Source organism: Nipponia nippon, unplaced genomic scaffold (genome assembly GCF_047370975.1).
Source record: "Nipponia nippon isolate SJK-2023a ecotype South Korea unplaced genomic scaffold, ASM4737097v1 scaffold_37, whole genome shotgun sequence".
Classification (NCBI taxonomy): Eukaryota; Metazoa; Chordata; class Aves; order Pelecaniformes; family Threskiornithidae; genus Nipponia; species Nipponia nippon.
In genome coordinates, this window is record NW_028262355.1 from 354,909 (window position 1) to 376,833 (window position 21,925).

The 21,925-nt window shown below is 43.2% G+C and overlaps 1 protein-coding gene across 2 annotated transcripts in view; it reads left to right on the forward strand.

Annotated features, from left to right (window-relative positions):
* The window catches only part of ME2 (malic enzyme 2), a 34,454-nt gene extending 15,091 nt beyond the window's left edge, over positions 1-19,363 (forward strand). For both annotated transcript variants that reach the window (XM_087772740.1, XM_087772739.1), the window contains exons 3-16: positions 2,546-2,679; positions 4,079-4,228; positions 5,833-5,908; positions 6,671-6,832; positions 7,363-7,466; positions 7,812-7,921; positions 8,031-8,128; positions 9,181-9,294; positions 9,387-9,501; positions 11,258-11,400; positions 14,848-14,950; positions 15,588-15,658; positions 16,380-16,478; positions 16,859-19,363. In XM_087772740.1, coding sequence (XP_087628866.1) covers positions 2,546-2,679; positions 4,079-4,228; positions 5,833-5,908; positions 6,671-6,832; positions 7,363-7,466; positions 7,812-7,921; positions 8,031-8,128; positions 9,181-9,294; positions 9,387-9,501; positions 11,258-11,400; positions 14,848-14,950; positions 15,588-15,658; positions 16,380-16,478; positions 16,859-17,008 — 1,629 coding nt within the window. In that variant the 3' untranslated portion in view covers positions 17,009-19,363. The remainder of the gene's footprint in view (positions 1-2,545; positions 2,680-4,078; positions 4,229-5,832; positions 5,909-6,670; positions 6,833-7,362; positions 7,467-7,811; positions 7,922-8,030; positions 8,129-9,180; positions 9,295-9,386; positions 9,502-11,257; positions 11,401-14,847; positions 14,951-15,587; positions 15,659-16,379; positions 16,479-16,858) is intronic.
* The last annotated feature ends 2,562 nt before the right edge of the window (positions 19,364-21,925 follow it).

The following is a 21,925-nucleotide window of genomic DNA, read 5'->3' on the forward strand; positions in this document are numbered from 1 at the left end:
CAGGGCCTTCCTGCCCTCCAGCAGATCGACACTTCCACCCAACTTGGTGTCATCTGCAAACTGACTGAGGGTGCCCTCGATCCCCTCATCCAGATCAGCAATGAAGATGTAATGTTTGCGCTGCAAGTACAGTTTGTGTTGAGAAAGGGTTGTTTTAAAAAGGCATAAACTGCTGATGGTAACAAAGTAGGGGGTCGTTTAGGAAAAGGAAGATAGCCGAGATGTGTGATTGCATGGTTCGCTTCCATCCAGCTTTGGCAGATGCGTTTACATTCCCAGAGAATCTTCCAATATTTCTTGGGAAGTATGCAGAAGTGAAACTAAAGTAGATCCTTTGCAACATAGGGAAAAATAAAAATACGGCATTCAGTGTGTGTTCCTCGTGTTTTTTTTCTCATGCCGGTGCTGCTTAGGTGGTTGTGTTCTTAGTGGAAATTTTGGATTATTCATAATCAGTTTTCAGAGAAATTACCGTGTGGCCAAAGTAACCGTTACACCCAGCGAAAGACCAGCAGCAAGGATAAAAAGTTCAGGAATAAGCCGTCATCTGAAATTTATTTACAGACGCTATTAGAAGAATACTTGAGAATAACATTACATGAGGAAAGAAAACAGGGGTTTGCGAATGACTTGCAGACAGTAGAAAAAGGCTAAATCAAGTTCAGTATTTAATGTCAAATCTGTTACATGGAAGGTTGTCAGAAATACAAAGCATTGATCTAGTTTAGGGTTAAATACAGTTTTTTGCAAGAAAGTATTGGCGTTTTTTGCAAAACTGAAGGTTTTTGGCTTTGTTCTTTTTTTCCTTGCTTTCTAACTCTTCAAATATTTTATTACTTTAGAGCATAGTGTGGAATTGGTACAGAAAAGCAGGTGGACTGCTTAAATCGGTGTAGTCAAAACAACTGATATTAAATGTGATTTAAATAAGCAAAGAGAAGAAATATGTAAAAATTTTAATTATTTTAATTATGTTTTTTCCTAAGGAGTAGTTATATTGGTTATAAACCATTCGAGTGTGCTAAATTACACGAAGTATAGACTCTAAATTAGAGATTTTTTTTGCTAACGGGCATGCTTTCTACAAATACCTGTGAAAGTCTATTCAAACATAAGCAGAGGTGAAACATATATATATATTCTAATCTGAATTGACGTCTTTTATTCTAGAGTGGGAAAACATTAATTTTTCTCTTGCGATTTTTCTGATTGCAGGAGGAATTTGGAGTGTAATTACAAGGCATAAAACAAAGCTTTTTTAAGCCTTTTTTTTTTAATTGGGCAAGAAGAATCTGCTTCCAGCGTGGGGAAATTTGAGAAAATGTGCTCTTGTTTTTTAATCTAGCTGCTTTAGCAAACAAAGGAGGTGTTGGTTGTGAGCAGAACCGATGTTTCTTGTTTCCATCTCTTTCAAAACATTGCAACGAGCAGACCTTTCCCTTTCAGATTCTGCTTTTGCTCAGAGATTGCTTCACAGCCATGGCACTGCAAAGGCTTTCCTGGGTTTTCAGCTCCTGCGCTCACAAGTATTGATTTAATCATTCACCGAACTGACCCGGTTGGATAAACTGAAATAAGGAAAGTTGCTCTCAATTGCTCTTTTGGAAGTGGCAAACTTAAAGTGGGGTCAAGTTGTTGTCGGAAATGGGGTCAGCGCTTTGAGCCAGGTTGGCTGTGGATCCGGACTCGGATCAGTTAACGTTTTGCAATGTTACGCCTCGAGTTAACTGCCCGGTGAAGACGTCTCCGCTAGCAGGTAGCTCACAGCAGGCTGTTACGTGTACGAAGCGAAAAGCCAGTTGTACTGAATGTGATTGTTGAATAATTCAAATGAGTATTTAAGTAACAATAAATTAAACTCTTCGTCCACCTTGAAACAGAGAAGAATGGAAACGCTGGGACGTTTTTGTGGTTTAACTCTTCTGAAACGGAATTTGTTACAAATGAGGCTTTTTGGTAGTAGACAACTACAGTTGAAGATGGATAGTTATAGCCCTAAGTAAAAATGAAGGGTTTGGGTTGAATTGTGATCTCAATAGAAACATTAGAGCAATTCAGTAACTTTGGGATCTGGCTGGATTACCGAAAGTATGTAGAAAAAAGCAGCAAACGGAGCAATTCAGAGAAAGCTCTCCGGACTAAACCTTACTGTCTGTGGTTGTAGGGACCAAACGGGGTGACCCTTGTGTTCCTGGTGAACCTTATGTTCCTACAAAACAATTCAAGAAGCAGCTGTTATTTTACTTTTAAACTGTAGCCTGTCTGCAGTGGGATCCCTTAGTTCTTCTCGTGTTTCACAGAGGCAAATGAAATCTGGGAAAGGGCGTGAGGTCTCGGAGATGTGGAAAAGCTGTGCTCAAAAGAGATACCCACAAAGGATGAGGAGAACCTCAGCAGAGGCAACTACATCCAAACCCTGTCTTCTGTGGCACCGGCCGTGAGAAGAGGATGTAGTGGAGAGTCTGAAATGGCAAACAGAAAGACATTATAAATAGAAACACTAAAGGAAGAACTGCTAATTCTTTCTCGCCTCTCTTGTTTTCAGGGTATGGCCTTTACTTTACACGAACGACAGATGCTTGGGTTGCAAGGACTTCTACCTCCTAAAATAGAGACACAAGACATTCAAGCCTTACGCTTCCATAAGAATTTGGCCAAAATGACTGATCCCTTGGAAAAGTAAGCGCTCCTTTGGCCTTCTTTTGTCATGCAAGTAAATGGAAATGACTGTAAATATTTCATGGGGATAACCAAACAAGGTTTCTATGCCTCCACTGGCTTTTTCAGTTGTTGGAGGCTATTTTTGCTTCTGCACGGAAAACTGCTTTCATCAATCATGCATTCATCACGCGGCTAAATGAGGCTGGGGAGCTTTTTTTTTCTTATATTCCATAGGCATAAGGTAACAAAAAAGAATGTGCACAAATTAGCCAGTAACAAAGCTGCAAACCTTGCTGTAATATGTATTTCTGTAATCCATAAGATTTGGGTGGCAGGTTGTTAGAGCACAGAACTATTGGAGGCGAGGGAGGTGGCAGCTAGTGCATGCTAGAAAAATATGAGAGAGTGAAGGTAAATTGAGGGTTTGATAATTAGGTATGAAAAACAGTGTTTATCATACAGTAGTTACTGCTAGAAAGGAATTACAGGGTTAGAATTTTGAGTCTTATAATGGGTAATTTTTTTATATCAATTTTTTCTTTTGTTTAACCCACTGGTTTGTGAAAAAAACTTGAAGGATTTTGATTTGGTTTTTTTTTAGAATGGCGTGTTTTTAGCATCCTGTTACTGTTTTCATATAAGCCTATGTGTATCGACATGTAAAAATAGGCATTCTCCTAAAGGCGAGAGGAGCAGTGGAATGGTGTGAGGCTTACTGGACCGCATCGAAACCCTTTTGTTCTCAGGAAAACTGAAAGATGACTTTTAAATCCGCATCATGTCCCTTGCTGATCTGACACAGCCGTGTCATCTGTATTGGCAAAGTGCCCGGTTGCGGTAGCCTAAATCGCTAATTCATTATCTTTACGTTGTCGGGTCAGCAAGGCTGGCTATGAATTGATACACGGTAGATTGGTAGGTAAATTTGCAAAAATGCAGCTTTAATTTACACGCCGAGGTAAGTCCTTCAAAATGAACTTTTTGTTAGGAGTTAATTTGTTTTCCAACTATGTTAATGGTAGGATTAATAAGACCTTACTGTCAGGACCTTACTTTTTTTGGATGAAAAATTCTTTCACAGATAATTTTTTTCTTTTTTTAACAGTAATGAGACTCCCAGCTGCATCCTGTAATAAATCCATGGGTTATCTTTTATTGCAATGCATCTTTGTGCATTAAGTTGCTAGCACGCATGGTATGACATATCCAGTATTTTTATTTCAGCTTTTTTGTACTGCTACTCTCTCTTTTCCAACTTTTGTTTAGTGCTCAAAGCCCGACTTGAGTGGAAGCAGGAATTTCATTGAAAAAAATAGTATTAAGCAAGTTTGGTTTTTGCTTTGACATTTTTCATGTTGTTTTAAATAAGCGTAAATGTGAAACAATGTGTTTTTTTTTTCCTTTTGCTTAATTTCAGGTATATCTACATCATGGGAATCCAAGAGAGAAATGAAAAATTATTCTATAGGGTATTACAAGATGATATTGAGCGGTTAATGCCAATTGTATACACACCAACAGTAGGCCTTGCCTGCACCCAGTACGGACACATCTTCAGGAGACCAAAGTAAGGACAATAAATATATATTGCTGCTACTTTTATTATCATTTTTTTCTGTAGACTTACCTGAGGTTTGGAAGTGTTTATTTCGTTTTCATTTGGATTCAGCTACACAAGAGTTGTACCGATTCAGGGCAGTAAAGTTACCCCTCTGCTCGGGGGTAACTCACCATTAAACGCACCCCTGCAGGCAGCCTGCACAGAGAAGCAGGAACACAAGTGCGCGCACACCCCTACAGCAGATTTGCTGGAGGAAGCTCAGGCTAACGGTGGTCCCGGCAGAATCGAAGCCGTGACCGGCGTGTTCCTGCCGGTGGCAAAGGATCCCAGTGCCGAGAGATTCTCACGACGCTCCGAGAGCAGCATGGCGTGATGTCTTGGGTGCAGGAGCAGAGGCCGGCGAGCAGCGTGTGAGGAGAGATGTTGGCAAAGCAGGAGGGGAGAGGCTTGACTCATGGTAGCTCAGCAGACTCCGTTGGGTGCAGATAGTCCCTGTATTAAAGCGGTTGCTACCAGGAATCAGCTTTCAGTTATTCTGACACGGTAAATACACTTGGCTGGGATCTGGTTTGGGTTCGGCGGTGACTTCAAAACAACCATTTGGGTTATGAGCTCTGTGCTGAGGAAACCAGTTCAGACTGGCAGTCATTTCAGCTCATTTCCAGGATACTCTCGCTGCAATTCACTGTGTATTTCTAGAGCCCTCTCGCTTGAGGGCTTTAGTGCTGTGTGGAGGAAGGGCTAGTCCTTCGCTGCCATGAGGACTCGGCTGCATAGCGCGCCTGCTGTGATAAAGACAGTAAGAAACTCGTGGTTTTGCTCCTGATCTGGGGCAGGGGATGTGAAAGGTATGCTCTTGGTTCTCACATATTCCCTTTCCTCTTCCACGTCTCTGTATGTATTATAGACCAGTTTGAAAACTGTTCCCCTCTAGAAGGCGGCTGTACAAGAAACAGCAGCATGGACTGGAACTCGGGGTGTGCCCCTTTCTTTCCCAGAACCAGCACTTCCCAAGTGTTGGTAATTTATCTGTTACCACCTCTGCTGACCCTTTTGTGCCCCCTTTCCTCCTAACCACAGAGGGCTTGTTTGAGCCGAAGAAATACAGATGCTTCTCGTTACCTCTGCTCCTTTCTGCTCCTTTGCCTCCCTCCCATGCTGCCACGGAGGAGTATGCTCAGTCCCTGTCTTTCCTTTCTCTTCCCTCCCCTCACCTTGTGTAATGTCGTGAACGGAGATTCGCTAAGGTAAAGCCAGGCTTAGGATCGCGTTCCCTTCTCGTACCCTTACAGGGGAGCGTAGATCCTCTCGCGTCTGATGCTAACACCAGAGGTGTTTTGCCCTAAAGGAGTGTTAAAGGTGAATATCTGTAGCAGCGTAAAATCCAGGTAGCATCATGAAAAGTACGTTCTCTGTGTTCTTATTTTAGAGTGTCAAAGTAGCCAAATAGACTTGGGCATTAGAAATTGTCCTTTGAGTGATTTATGTCAGTGATGGCAACGCTTTCGATTTTAAGAAGATCGTACTGTTTGACATTCAGCTTTACAAAGCAAGGTGAAATTTCTGATTGGCACCTGTAAAATATTTCTGCTTTGTTTTTTTTCTTTCAGAGGATTATTTATTTCTATCTCAGACAGAGGCCATATAAGGTCAATCGTGAACAACTGGCCAGAGAACGATGTTAAGGTACTACCACTGTATAATTTTTTTTCTCGTTATTTAATCTCAGTTGAGCTTCTTAAGCTGCGTTAGTATTTGATGGAAATGTAAATACTAAATAATGCGTCTTTGGCTGTTTGACGATGATGGCAAAATACAGCTAACAAAGAGAATGCGTATCTTGAAGAGCAGTGTGTTATCCTAGATAAGAGGTTTATGGTTTGAGTACCCAGTGCTGACGTGAACTAGAGTTGCCAAACTGTTTCTTTTACTTCATTATTCCACCTTTTGGGGAGTTGGTGGGGGATGCACCTCTGCGCCTTACTTACCGTGTTACATAGCAATAGGAGAAGTGATCTCGTCCTCAGATTAGGACACAGAAGTGGTAGCTGGGAGGCCCGGATTTTGCCATTAAATCCTGTATGACCCAGTTGGGTTGAGAACCACAGGGGGAGAGGAGGTGAATGATACCTCCACAAACTTCTGGATGGCTGGATTCACAAGTGGAAATCATAAACCCGGGTTACAAGCTGCAGTTCCACGCGGCAGCTTGGATCCTTCCCACTTAGCTTTCAAGGATTTGGGCAGTGGATTTCAGCAAAGAAAAGCGAGCATAGCAGGTTCTAACATTAAGCATTATTGCTTCAAGTGAAATATTCCTTGTAATCGATTCTTTGTTTGACACTGCAAACATAGCTGAATTTTTGCCTGGAAAAAACCACACTGGTATTGCTCTAAACTTTATAAATTTCAGTGATCATCTATAATTTCACTTGCTTTTGTTTTCAGGCTGTTGTCGTCACTGACGGAGAAAGAATATTGGGTCTTGGAGACCTGGGTGTGTACGGGATGGGAATTCCAGTAGGAAAACTCTGTTTGTATACAGCCTGTGCAGGAATACATCCAGATAAATGCTTGCCTGTGTGCATCGACGTTGGAACTGATAACGCAGTGAGTTTGACTGAACTTTGCCTACCATAAGTTATCCCTATGAAAAGTAGTTATTTAAGAGGATTTAGTACTATAAGAGAAGATTTTTATGTGAGCAGTTTTATTTAAGATAAAACCAAATGTTTTATGTAAGGGTACGTGATTTGGAATTCACTATACAGTTACATATCGGTGATTGAAGAATGCCAGTTACTTTGTCAGTGAAACGGTGCATTTGGAAGTCATTTGGAATGCTGGAACACTGTAAAACTAGACAGCCAGGTTGACCTGACTTTAAGAAGCTGGAAATGTGAATCAGATTTATTAAAGCAGTTTATTGTTCACAGTATTGATTTGTTCCATTTTAAAAGCAGCCATCACCAACCTCAAGTGCCAGCTGAAATTACTGAACATTGATATAGACTGGAGGCAGTTACAGTGGCTATATAAATGCAGTATCTTTGGTGTGAAATGCGTTACTGTGAACTCTGGAAAGTGTATATTGAGGAAGTGATTCATCCTGCTGCTGTCTTTGATTTATTCTTTTTCAGACGCTCTTAAAAGATCCATTTTATATGGGCCTATATCAAAAACGGGATCGCTCACAGGTCTATGATGACCTAATTGATGAATTTATGGAAGCCATTACAGACAGGTATGACACGGAATATTCTGCACGGAAGTATGGCCAAAACTGCTGGCAAAAAAGCCCCCGTAACACACTGTCCTTGAAACAGTCGTTTAAGGAATAAGGATAGGACTAGAAGTCAAGAGACGTAGCTGTGTTTCTGGCTCTATCGTGATTTTTCTGTGTGACCTGGAACATGCCGCTTGTAGTTATGTGTGAAATACGCACAGAATGGAGATGGAACTATTTTAAGCAGTGAAAGGCCTGAGAACGTCTTCTTTCCAAAGAGAATTGATTATGTGTGGGATTTGTTTCAAAAGGATTTTATTTCTTTATGTGTCTAGTGATAGGAATATTTGCCATGTTCTGTAGGTATGGCCAGAACACCCTTATCCAATTCGAAGACTTTGGAAACCACAATGCTTTTCGGTTTTTAAGAAAATACAGAGAGAAATACTGTACCTTCAATGACGATATTCAAGGTATACCCTTTGTTTATGTTCCTTAATGTAGATGCAAAAACCTTTCCTAAAACCGTAGTCTGCCATGTAGATCTGTTCAGCTCTCCTTAGATTTGTATTGCTTTTACAGGGACGGCTTCAGTGGCCTTGGCGGGACTGCTGGCAGCACAGAAAGCCACCGGTAAACCACTTGCAGAGCAGAAAGTGCTGTTCCTTGGAGCAGGAGAGGTGAGTTCTCTTAAGGCCTCTAGAGCAACAAGAGATTTAACTGTATATTTTCTGGTTCTGTGAGACTTGTGGGGATTCACATTCTCTGAATTCCACTGCAGAACTTTTTATAGAAGGCCAGCTGAAACACATTAACAGGAGGGACTACCTGCTTAAAGATGACTATTTGAAAGGTGTTTAATGTTTGCAAGGACTCAAGTGTTTCGCTTTCTTACAGGGACTTGAAAAAAGCATCAGGGACTTCCGTGTAGTTGAAGGGGAATTTACCATAAAATTATGATTTAGTAAGAAAGGGGGTAAGAACATCTTGTTAATGTTTATAGCATTGGAGAGAAGCACACAGTGGTTTCTTTTAGGAAGTTTAAATCAGTGGCTGTTTGCAGCAGACACTAGTTAGTTACTGGGGCAGCAGCGTCAGGACCAGCACCATGCTTCTTGGTATATCAGCAAAATTGCTTCTATGGTGCTGACAAAATAACTTAATTAGCTGAAAATTTCTCCAGCTGGGGAAGGTCCAGATGGCAGTAATTGGCCGATGTTGTGTTGTTGCCTGAGCACTGAGCCCTGCTCTGCACTTCCCTCTACCTGATTTCTCCTGCCAGACTTAGCAGCATGTGCAGTGAGCCAAGAGAAGGGATGTGGAGGGAAGCACTGCCAGCATCTCCTTTCTGCCCTCTGCCTGCAAGGCCTTTATTAAGGCAGCAGGAGCAGAGAGAGGTTTGGAAAGCAGTTGGGCACAAAACACTACGCCGTGGTTTCTTGCCAGGAGGGCTGCAGCACTAACTTGTTCTTATTGTCTGCTTGGGCTGCTTTATTGTGGCTGCTGAACTGGTATGGGCGTGGGGGCACAGCACCCAGAAGAGCTGCCTGCCTCTTTTCCCTGAAGACACGATGCTGTTGATCCCGGGAGCCTGCCCCCATCTAGGCAAACATTGCTTGTGTTTCGGAGCTGACTTGCTAAATTATTTTTGTGGGGGTGTTGTTTGGGTGGTGTTTGTGATGAGAGACCTCTTTTGTGACTTGTTAAAAATCAAAATCCTTTTATCCGCAAGGCCGCCCTGGGAATTGCAAACCTCATTGTCATGGCTATGATGGAAAGCGGTGTTTCTGCTGAGGAAGCCTACAAGAGAATATGGATGTTTGACAAATACGGTTTACTGGTTCAGGTAGGGGTGCACCATGCCTTGAAATACCACAATACAGACGGCCAGTGCTTTCCGTGTCCTTATCACAAAAAGAATCAACTTTTGATGTACAGGGCCGAGAACAAAAGGTAGATTCCAATCAAGAACCATTTACGCATCAGGCTCCAGAGCAGATACCAAAGACGTTTGTAGAGGCAGTGAATGTACTTCAGCCTTCAGCTATCATTGGTAAGTAAGGTTGGTTTTCTTTCTGTGCTTCCATCATTTGGTTATTTGCTGCATTTAATTTGCTAACGTGGCTCCAGGGAGGTTGGTGACAGTGATCTGCATTTCTGCTGGTGTAAATAAGATGAAAATGTAAGGTCAATTTTCTGCTTGAAAATATACTGAGCTGCAGGTTAGTTCTCAAGGCATCCTTCGTTGCAGCTGAGGTGCTCCTTCTGCATCTTGTGTCCTTGTTAACTGCTTCCTCTAGTCCTTGTCCAGCTGGTGTTGGACCTTTCTTAGAAGACTCTGAGCATGTTCTCAGGGACTGCGTGGCCACAATGAACTGAAGCTGTAATGAAGGGCACTAGGGTTCAGGAAGACAAAACTACAACCTTTTTCTCAGACACGGTCCCTATACCAGCAGCAGGGGAGAGAACAGTCACAAACACCGCATTTTCTGCTTTACAGGAATTCCCTAACTTGAGTAATTTTTTTTTTTTTTCTGACTTTCCTTCCCCCAGTCAGCTTCTCTGGCCAGAAGCATGGCTTGAAGGAGCTGTGTCATACTGCAGATCACCAATACCTGTTAGGTCACTGACATACATAGGTATTGATTTATAACTGGCTGTATGCAGAGGTCAGATGGGATTACAGGTATTTCCTGGTACAACTCTGCAATTTCCTTTGCACATAGAATCACAGAATCGTTAAGGTTGGAAAAGACCCTTAAGATCATTGAGTCCAACCGTTAACCCAACACTTCCAAGGCCACCACTAAATGATATCCTCGAGCACCACGTCTACCCGGCTTTTAAATCCCTCCAGGGATGGGGACTCAACCCCTGCCCTGGGCAGCCTGTGCCAGGGCCTGACAGCCCTTTGGGTGAAGAAGTTTTTCCTAATATCCAACCTAAACCTCCCCTGGCGCAGCTTGAGGCCGTTCCCTCTCGTCCCATCGCTTGTTCCTGGGGAGCAGAGACCGACCCCCCCCCGGCTCCAGCCTCCTTTCAGGCAGTTGCAGAGAGCGATGAGGGCTCCCCTCAGCCTCCTCTTCTCCAGGCTGAGCCCCCCCAGCTCCCCCAGCCGCTCCTCCCCAGCCTTGTGCTCCAGCCCCTGCCCCAGCCTCGCTGCCCTGCTCTGGCCACGCTCCAGCCCCTCCATGGCCTTCTTGGGGTGAGGGGCCCAGCGCTGAGCACAGGATTCGAGGGGCGGCCTCACCAGTGCCCAGTGCAGGGGCACCATCACCTCCCTGGTCCTGCTGGCCACACTATTCCTGATACAAGCCAGGTGCATGATTTACTTGGAAAATTTTTTTTGGCTGAGTATCTAACCTGAAGTTTGTAGCTGGTGTACAAATGTACACCATTTTTATGTATTTGTACCTATGTGTTTGGCTGTGGTCAGAAATACCAATATCGAGGGATGCTGCATTGCACAGTTAACACCCAGCTAGGATGAATCATCCGTGAAGAATGTGGAGTTCCCACTTCCTTATCCAGGGCAGTGATGAGTGTTCTTTACACAGATCAATACAAAAAAATCATGTAAAATAGGCTTTTGGAACGCATCAATTAGATGTTCCTGTGAAAATGAGAATTTTAAGCAGCCACTACCAGAGCAGTGCCTGGCTTCCATCTCCTGCTGCTAGGAAAGCCTGCGATGCTTTGCTCTGAGTGGGAGACTTCAGGGGTGATGTGAACTTAATCTACAGTCGCTGTCATCTGCCCTGAGACAGTCAAGTATTGATTCTATTTTTATGTGTTTCCATTTACTTCAGGAGTGGCAGGAGCTGGGCGGCTCTTCTCTCAGGATGTGATCAAGGCAATGGCCTCCATCAATGAGCGACCCATAATATTTGCACTAAGTAACCCTACAGTGAAAGCCGAATGCACAGCAGAGGAAGCATATACATTAACAGAGGTATGTAATGTTTAGAAATGTTGACCTATTGGCACTTAGTGATAGAACTGTTTACTGAGTGTGAGAACACAAGAACTCAAATTATTTTATTATTACTTGGGCTCACTGACATAATAATACAGATCTTTCTTGTCTTCTGGCAAAAGTAAACGGAGGTGATATGAAAAGAAGTCTTGATTTTTAAATAATGACATTTTGCAAAGCTTAAAATACCCTAAATCTTGTTATTACTTTTTAAAAGAATGACCACTAGGTACTGTTTCATAGCTTTGATCAATTAACTATTTCCCACCACGCTTTTTAATTATTTTGGGTTTTGAAGAAACATCTTATGTTAACGTTGTAATAGAGACTAGGTCCAACCTTTAAAATGTAACGGCTGAGTAAAGTCCTTAAAGCAGGTAACGTCCTTGCGATCCATCCAGGAATTCTGCTCTGCACTCAGTCATTTCCTAGCGTCTGCAGGTCAGAACTCGTATCATTAACAGTGACCTGTGAAGACCTGTGCTTCCAGCGCAGGAGCCTGTGGTGGCCCTCCGTCCTCGTGTTCCCCTCTTGTACTGTCTGTCTCTCCTACGCTGGCACCACCAAACATTGAAAGGGTTAAACCAAGAATAAACACACCTCGTTCTGCACCGTGACCTCTAAGCCATTACACTGTGGGGTGCTCGGGAGGGTGGAGGTTGGGGTTTTGGGGTGAGTTTTTTAATAACACTATCACCAGCGCATCCAGACCTTGGGTTTGCCTTTAATGAAGCAAGTCTTTTATCCTTCTGCATAACTTTTTAGATAAAACTAATCATCTTTGAAGAGAGCCTGAGGGGAAGGAGGTGGGGGCAAGGGAGCATCAGGCAGGCAGAGCGTTAACATTTTGAACTGGTGTTAATGTGTTTGAATTTTAACATTTTGAACTGGCTGGTAATGCCTTTCCTTGACATCGTAGGCTCCAGCTCGCTGTGATCTCTCCACAGGGCCTGCCTGCAGACTTCAGGGGTGGGGCTTGTGAAAAGACAACTGTTCTTTTCTTTTTTATTTAAATACAGTCCCAAATCCAGTGACTCATATGTGAAAATGTGTGGGTGGAGACCTTTCTTTGCTTCTTGATGCAGAACTATGAACTCCTTCCTTCCGATCTTAGCGTGGCTCAGTTTCCAGCGTTACAACCTCAGCGGTGTTAGCTTCACATCGGGAAGGGCAGAACTCCATCGTCTCCATTTGGCTCCCAGATTCTTTTCCATGTTACTGGGCCCGTCAGCTCAGAGGGAACTCTTGCTACAGAGATTTGTAGGTCCAGAGCGAGCCCTAGGCAGGAATAACAGCCTCTGGACAACATCTGGACCTTAGCTTTTAATAGTAAATGAGAACACTTTTAAATGAAGATGGTTTAATCTCTCGGATTTCTTGCATTAGCCGGAATAGCAAGTTGGGCAGTGTTTCAGTCTATAAAATTAAATTCGAATATCTTGGATAGAAAGTAAACAAGAGTTAGTTATACAGCCGAGCCCTTAGCTGGTATAAATAAATGTTAAAACTACTGGCATCTCTGATGGCTGAGTGAGGCCAGCAGCACGATTAGAGGGAGAATCAGCCTCATTTTTGCTTTCACTTTTTATAGAATATCAACAGAGCAGTACGTGTTTTAAGGGAAGAGGCTCACTTGTTCCCCGGGGCTGTGTGTTGAGTCCCAAGGAGCTGGACCTCAGGGTACTTGTCGCTATCAGATGGGGAAGCAAGACCGTGCTGGTTAGATTCAGGTGTGGTAACATGTCTTGACTGAAGTAGCTGGGTGAGCATAGTGCTGTTTAAAAAGTTTGTGCCAAATGGAGAGAGGATCTTTGGTTTTTTCCTGTATTGGGTCCTTTTATTCATGATTTTCCATACGTTATTATTTCTAGACATGGGTTATTTGGACAATTAAATATCACTGGTCAGTAAATGAATGGATGCAATTTTGTTCCAGTCCTTATTAATAAATGTTGTAATGTTTCTGTCTCCTTAGGCTTTTCTCCATATCTAATGTTTGTTTTCATAATGCTCTTTAGTTCTCTGAAATGTACTCGGTTTACCCACAGTTTGCCCTTCAAAACGTATAATATTTTTCCCTTCGAGATACAGTAATTACCTAGAAAAATATTCTCTGACTTTACCTACTTTGTCATTTAACTAACAAAGTTTGTCAGGCAATTAGGGATCAGAGCTGTCAGCCCCGTGTGTCTCCTGGCCTTGGGAATAGCCTAATCCTGGCTGGTGTGAAATCTTAGGCTAAACTAGGAAGTAGGTAAGAAAATGAAGATATTATCGCTAACCTTTTATTCCGTATTCTTTTTCCACTAGATGGCACCTGTAAAAGCCTGACAGTGCTTTAGTGCCCTCTGCCACTGTGTATTGTGTGGGCTTTTGTTGCGTTTTAATTTTCCTTGTCTTTTGGTTCTCAAATACATCCCTATATTTTGCTCCCTACACAAAAAAATCTGTTGTCATGGGTATGCCCTAACATTCAAACCTAGTTCCTGAGTCTTAGCTGCTTTGGTAATTTGTTCTCAAAGGCAGTGGTCCTGGGGAGCCTTAAATATTTTCAAGTAATGTTATTAAACCTGTTACTCAAAAGATTTTAAGTCAAGATTTTTTGCTTACGGGGGTTTCACGGCTTGAGGAAAGGGTCATTTATCTGTCTGGAGGGTATATTTCACACTTCAAACTCTAGATTTCTTTTAGTATTTCGTGCTGATTAAAATCCTTTTCAAAGGAAGGACGAGCAAATTGCATTATTCGCTCCTCTTGGGTCTCTCAGCAATAAAAGTAGGATAGAGCAGTCCCTCCCTTCGCCCTCCCACCCATCAGTAAACAAGTGACCTTTTATTTCAGTCTTCTTTTGGAAGTGGCCATTATTCAGCTGCCTTTGTCCAGTCCCTACGGTGGTGGGTCCTGGCTCACGGCCACGGTTCCTGATAGATGGTTATGATGATGATAACGGTTAACACACAAGTACTTTATTTTGTGTGGGAGTAGTTCCTCTAAGTCATTGCTGTCGTAAAGAACAACGAATGGTAAAACAAATAGATTGCTTCCATTCCTTAGAAAGCTGCACAATTCAGTGTGTATACTTGCCTCTTTTGCTTTCCAGATGTTTGCTGCAGAAACATGCAGATGCTGACTGAGTCTTGTATCTCTTCCAGGCCCTACTGGAAAGGGTGGGTTATGGCTGTTGTCATTCTGGGATTGTAGAAATTGAGTCAGCCAGGGATTTAAGTATGCGCTTGAATCCAGTTGCGTTCAGTAGGGCCTTTTTTGCATCTGGCTGTGTGCTCGGGTACCTTCCTGACTCAGTCCCGGAGCTGACGGGGAGCTGGAGGACTCTGGTGTCCCTGTATTTCATAATGACTCTACTGCTCCATACTGGCGGCTCTTCAGAAGCTGCCCGACGATGATTATTTCTCTGTTTAACAGGGCCGTTGCTTGTTTGCCAGTGGCAGTCCCTTCGAGCTGGTGACTCTGAAAGATGGAAGAACCTTCAAACCAGGCCAAGGAAACAATGCTTATATTTTTCCAGGTAATTAATAAAATTGTCTTCTTTTAATCTTTAAGACTAGGCGATTAGCACCTCTTCTTGGGTTCCCTTGCTACACTAGGCGCAGTTAGGGAAGCAGCATGAAGAGGTGTTACCAGAATTTAAAGCCGAGAACTCAATCAGAAGAATGAATTGAAGAAAATCAGTTAAGGATGGATGTTAGGCATGTGCAGCTACATGTGCGACATGCAGAGAGTGAGCTCACCCAACTGGATATTTCTGAGAAAACAAAAGGGTGTTATTAAAGGCTTTGAAAGCTGCTGTGTTATGGGTTCTTCTGCTTGGTTTTTTTGGGGGGGGGGGGAAGGAGAAAATAAGTGTCAATATGCTCCTCTTGAAGTTACGTCTGCACAAGCGAGGGTACAAAAGAAGCACTAGGGATATTTCTCTGCCTTCCCCTTTCTCTCCCTTTCCTCCCTGAGCGGCTAAGCTCCAACCCCTTGTCAAAAGCCACCTGTTATGGTAAATGACTAGCACACATGGTAATAGTTTTGCGAATGTGTGTAGAAAGCTATGGGAAGATTCTTAAAAATAACATTCTAGATGACTCGCAGCTTCTCGGCAGCAGGCTGCATATTTTAAAAGGATGTGGCCCTAATTGGCAATAATTTTATTGTAGGCGTGGCTCTCGCTGTGATCCTCAGCAGTGTTCGACATATTAGTGATAAGGTTTTCCTAGAAGCTGCTAAGGTAAGTGTGGAAGCAGTGTAGGCTGTGGCTTCTGACATGACGGTGGATGGCATGATGGGCAGTTTCTCAAATCTTGCTGAAACTCTCTGGTTTCCTGTTTGATTTCTGTTGGTTTTATCCCTCCCCAAAGGAAAAAAAAATGGATTTTGATCAAATAAAATTGTGAAAAGTATCAGCTTCCATTGCAATTTTAATTTCTTTCATCCAGAAACCAAACACCCAAATAGGAAATCCACCCGTGTGTAAATTGCCTCCCAGCCTTGGAGGGCTGGCAGCCGGCCTGCCGCCTCCTCCCGCCCCGCTCTGGGTTCCACGGGTGGTGGTGTGGTTGGGGAAGCACGTGGCCTCCAGGCTCCCATCCTCTCCTGCCTTTCCACCCTGGAGCAGGAGCACCTACGGCATCGGAGTAGCCAGGGACTCAACTGGCCAAACGCACGGGCGGTTCTGCAGGCACGTTGCGCTTTTATAACATCCGTGGTTATGGGTCGTTCAGCCTCCAGAAAAAATAAGATCTTATTTCGCTAAATGCTTACAAGCAGAATTTGCTGATACGGGCACAGATTGATCTTTGAGAATTTTGAGATTTTGACTGCCTTATTCTAGTGGTTTGGGAGCACTCTAGTAGTAAGATGACTGCAACTTGTTTCTCTCAGGTGTTTCAGCACGTTATTGGTCCCATGTGGGATGCAGTAAATAGAGCTTGTTTGTTTTTCTAACTCAGGCATTGGCAGAACAGTTGACCGATGAAGAACTTGCACAAGGAAGACTTTATCCTCCACTGTCTAATATCAGGGAAGTTTCTATTTATATTGCTGTCAAGGTGAGTATGAAGCATAAAAGTGGACTGTACGAAAAGTGTTTTATGTGTACATTAACCTGCTGAATTGCACAGTGTGGCCCTTGAACGCCAGGTGCTTGGGCACAAAATACCCAGTTCTTTGTGCCTTTAATAAGAGACACTTAGAAAAATTTTGAGTTTATTGGATGCTTCGGTTTGGCAGTGATGATGGGCCAAAATTATGCTCCTTTGATTTCTGAAAGTAAGTTTTCAGATCCCTGGTAAGGCATTCGGGAATTGTACAAAAGACTTTGGTGTTCGTCTTTATCCGGTTTGTAAGTCCTAAACATATTGCAGCGGAAGCGTGGAGGTTATGTGAACGTAGTAAAAGGCACAAACCGCACGGTGATTTAACTTTGCAGGTTATGGAGTTTTTGTACGCAAACAACATGGCTTTCCATTACCCTGAACCTGCAGACAAGAACCGTTACATTCGCTCAAAGGTTTGGACCTACGAGTACGAATCCTTCATGCCAGATGTGTACGACTGGCCTGAATCTAAGGTTCACTGAGGCATCAGAAGATCGCACTCCTCAGGCAGTATCTTCTACTCTGCAGGGATCCCTTTTTCAGACCAATTTAAATCATGATCTTTGAGTCCTGTAATTTATTTTCGCTCGTTATGTTGTCTTTTTTCTTTCCCCTTCTACCCTGTTTTTCACTTGACGTAGATTGCTCCCCACTCTCCCAAGTACCTGATAAACTGTATGGATGATGGCATCCATCACAGGAATAAGAGAGCTCTCCAAAATTAATTTAAATAATGACATTGCGTTTCTAGCTTAGAGCCGGCACCACACGAAAGAATTCCATTCGTGATGTTTTAGCGACGTGCATTTGACGATGAACTATAGCTCTCTCATCACTGCTCATTTCCAGAATGATTTATTTCTGCTTTTAATAATCAGTCTTCTAATTGTCCTAGTGTTGTCACGCTGCGTTATCTGTGACATCACCAGAGAGCATTTGTCAAAAAAAAAAAAGACAGCTTAAGACAAATTTAACAGTCTAATGGGCTTTCTGTTTCGTCTGATGTTTAAAGATGCCCGTGTCCAGACTTCCTTGTGGCATCGGCTGCTCTGTTTCTTTGAACGTGCTTTGAGGAGCAGCGTGGTGCGCGCATGTGGCATCTGCAGCAATGTTTGTACTTCGTGTTCTCGTTGTCGTGTGAAATCCGTTATCAGGAAAAATGTGAACTAGTTAAAATTATCCTTGGAAAGCCTGAAAATAATATTAATCACTTAACAGCTTTTAAAAACAAAGCTACACTGTTGCATAATAAATTCTATCATGTAAAGGCAGGACCTGAAGTAATTTACGGAAATCTTTTAGAGTTTTTACAAGGAGATTTTCTGCAGTGGCCTCCAAGGTGATGTACCGAAGGATTTTTGTTTCATTTGTTAATTTTTTCAAGGTTCTGTTTCTTCGAAGCTAAATTGTTTTCTGCCTTGCATACCCTCGTTCTCACAAAAAGGCTCGTGTGTAATGTTTTCATGACATGGCCGACTCAAAAGCTCCTAAGTTGCCGCTTCGAACAACCCCACCACACGCACCCGATGAAGCTGAAACAGAAAGCGTTACAGGCAGCTATTGACACGCACATTTACAGAAGTTTGACTCTTTCTTGTGGTCTCAGTCCAGTACATTCAGTTCAGTTTGAACACAGGACTGGAAAGATCGAATGCTTAGAAGCTCGAAGTTGACCACTTCATCTTCCTCTCTCCATTTACAGGTTGAATTTGTCAGGTTTTTTGTGTAAAAGCAAAAATCGCGAGTTGAAGTTTTCCTTGCAACGGATGGTACTGCACATTCGATACAGATCCCACAATGCGCATTCCTTTTCATTTTCTTCATAGCAGGTTGGAGTGCCCTCCATTACTCTGTATCAGCAGGCAAGGCCACACATGATAGTTACCGCCTGTGACTTCTCTAAATCTGGTCTCTGGAACAAGAACAGTGGCATGTCAGGAACAGAAATAATGTGCTGTGCCATAGTTTGCTGCATCAAGGCAAAAAAAAAGGACAAAAATAAATAAATAGATAGATGTAAAAGGGCTATACTGCCAAACTTGAAGCCGGAATCCAAAGAGATGGAGTAAAGCTTGCTTAGGATTTATCCATGGCAAGTACCTCTCTCATATCCTCATTTATATTGGATATAAATCCGCAGTCTCCACAGAATAGGTCCGAAAAAGAACAGGGAAAATGGTCTCTGTACCCCCTTGGACATGGTCTCTGTTGCTTACTGCCTCATATCTGATTTGAAAATGATGTTCATGTATTAGATAAAAAGAACAGTAAACTTTGGGAAGGCTTTACCTAAGTGAGGAAAGAAGACTGATTATATAAACGCAGAAAATAGCGATGTGGGGAAAAAACTGCGTATTCAAACTGTGGTAAAGTGCTGTCTGGTGGGGCTCGAAACGCTATATTGCCAAGTTGGGCGACGTACGTGGTTTGGGACTTGTATATGTAAGTATATGTACAAAAAAGACCAACACACACATATGATGTTTTTACAAAGAATGCTTTTTTCATCTATTTTTGCTATGCCTGGTTTTTATTGTATTTAAATTTGTGATCTTACTGAAAAATTATTTATTTAGTGTACAAATTATTTTTACCTTCTGAAAATTCAACTCTAGCTGAAGCCTGTTGCAGTGTGTCAGTGGAGTTCTGCATCATTGGATTCAAGTATATTGGGAACGCACACTTCCTCGCTTCTGCCAACATATTGATGAGGCAGACGAGTAACAAAAATACCCCATGCACTGATTTTGTGTCCTGGCTGAGAATGATCACAGAGGCAGGGCAATCGGTCCGTAAATATAACTCTGTCTTACAAAATAAAGATCTGCATCCATCTCTTCAGTCTGATTATTTGTTTTCAGGTAAGAAGCGCAGGCATGGTTCATAATCGGTGGGCGTTGATAGTACTCAGGAAAACCTGGCGCTCGGGGAAAAGAGCGTTACCCGCGTGCTGCGGGAGGCTGGCTTTGGGTAAGAGTGGTTTTGGTTCCCAAAGGCAGCTACCGCGCAGGAAATTCACGGTGGCTGCTGTCAAGCCGAGGGAAGATGCCTGTCGCGTGAAGCGCAGTCCTTTCCCCTCCTGGCCGGGCTCCCTGCTGTCTTTACGCAGACGCCAAGAGGGGTTGTTCAGAACTGGCCAGCAGTGGGATTTTCCCAAGTACAAATGTTCCTGCATAATTTTTCTGGAAATCCTACTGCACAGGTGAGGAAAAAACCAGTCTTTAACCAACTCGGAGGCTCCAGTTACAATAGAGCGCTGCCCTGATGGGGCTGCAGATGTGTCAGAGCCGTAAAGAAGGCCTGACTGTGTCTCTAACCTGTCCCAGTTACGGCAGCGAAGTGGTACCAGTTAGACTTCATCTATGCAGACGCACCCGTGGAGATTGTTTAATCAGGTTCTGCGGATCATCTATAGCTTGCGATATAGACACAGTAGAATTTTACCTTTAATGTATAGCTGTTGTTTTCCGCTAGCAACAGGTAACGTGTCAGCTCACAACGTTTTAAGTGCATTTCCCTCTCCCTTTCATCTTTTTCATGGTTTTTTTTTTTATGAAATATATAGATTCATCTTTGGTTTTGTGTATTCTTTGGGTCTAATTCATCTTTGAATTAATTACCACTGCTGATCTTGCCGCTTAGTACGAAACCACAGTATCCTTTTTTGTATTCTACTTCGCCTGAGTTTTTTCTATTTGCTGGCTTGTTCAAAAGCATTTACCAAATTTACAATTCTCTTGCGCAGTACGCGAAGGCAAAAAGTTGTCACCAGGATGCATTTTATAATGCTGCATAGTGTGAGTTAAGCTTATACCGTTCTTTAAAAAAAATATATCACCTAAAGGATGACTAGTGTTCTAGCTCTTCACACAGCCCTGGTGACGTTTGCCCTCCGAACGGTATGGAAGTCTGTCTTTCACGTCTTTTCCCTGAGGATACTATTCTGGATGTACAGAACACTTTGGAGAGGATCAGAAACTCCCACTGAGGTCAGTAACTCAGCCTTTTCCAGGACTGGTCCAAGGCTTGCTTCCCTAAAATCAACAGGAGCAGGACCAAGCCTCTTGGCAGCAACGTCTAGAAATGTCTAGGGGAGGAGAAAGGTAGCTAAGGGAGCGCAGCCTTTTTTTATGAAATATGTGTATTCTTGTTCAAAGATGTTCCAAAGCTTTGTATGTTCCTGAAGCGTACGCCTGCGTGCCAACAATTGATACGTAGAGGAAGACTATTAAAATGTACTGGCTGATATGTTTTAAAACCCAAATGTGACTCGTCACTGAAGTTCTTGGTTACATTTGTGAACAGTGCTGTTTCATGATGTCGTGTTTGTTTTCCAAGCCTAAAACGAAACGAGGTTTCACACGCAGATTGGTGTTTAACACGTTTCCTGTGGTAGGTGCATGTCTTTGTACTGTTGATTTTTCCAGCGCGCTGTTTTGCCGGAGAGGGTAAAGTAACCCTTTGTCACACTCCTCTGGTAGTAATGTAAAGATAAAGGATACAGCTTTTAGTTTTTCATTAGCGGCCCTATTTAGTGACTGCTCCCTTGGGAGAGTCGGGATCACTACTGTACAGCTACAACTGTGAATTTTAGTTCAGCTGACTCTGGGCCTAAGTAAATCCGAGTTGTCTTCTTCCATTTGCTCTGGGTCTTCTTGACTTCAAAGGTGCAGATTTGAGCACCTCTGTCATTTGGATAAAGGTATCTACGAGACTCGCAGATTGGACTGTAAAATCGGTTCAGTTTGGACTCCTCTCTCAGCTACAAGTGCCGTTCCTGAGTTTAAGAAAACCACTGTCGTTTTTAGACTCTTTTTAAGATGATGTGTACCGCTATCCCGTTTCGTAGCAGCTGTACGTAATGGGCAGGGACTGGTGTTACACTGAATACTGGAGCAAGGAGAAAATCTAGAGCAGAGCTCTACTGGCACCCGCTTGGCAGCCGAATTTGAGCAATGTAATTCAGTTGCCGCTGGTGAAGGGACATCTAATTCTGCGTGGATCTACCTTGACCTACCTACCTACTCCCGAAATGCACGTGACTGTGGTATCGCAAAGCCTGCAGCTGTTCAGGGTGAACCGCGAGGAAAATCCAGCCCACTTCAGACCTCCGCTTCCCGCCATCGCTTCCCGAATCGCAGCCCGCGGTTGAGGATGCAGCTTACTCGTGCCTTCTCCGGAGGAACACGTGCTAACAGCTGGATGGTACCTGGGGAATCCGGTACCTGGTGGCACGGTGGATCCTGGTGGATCCTGGCTACAGCTGATGGAAAAAGCTCTCTCGCATCGGGCGTTTTTGCTTTTGCGGTGCAGGAACCCCGTGGCGTGCGTTTATATTCCCCACCCACGAAGCGGGCGCTGGATTGAACCGAACTCTCCGAGTACCTTTGACTTGGACT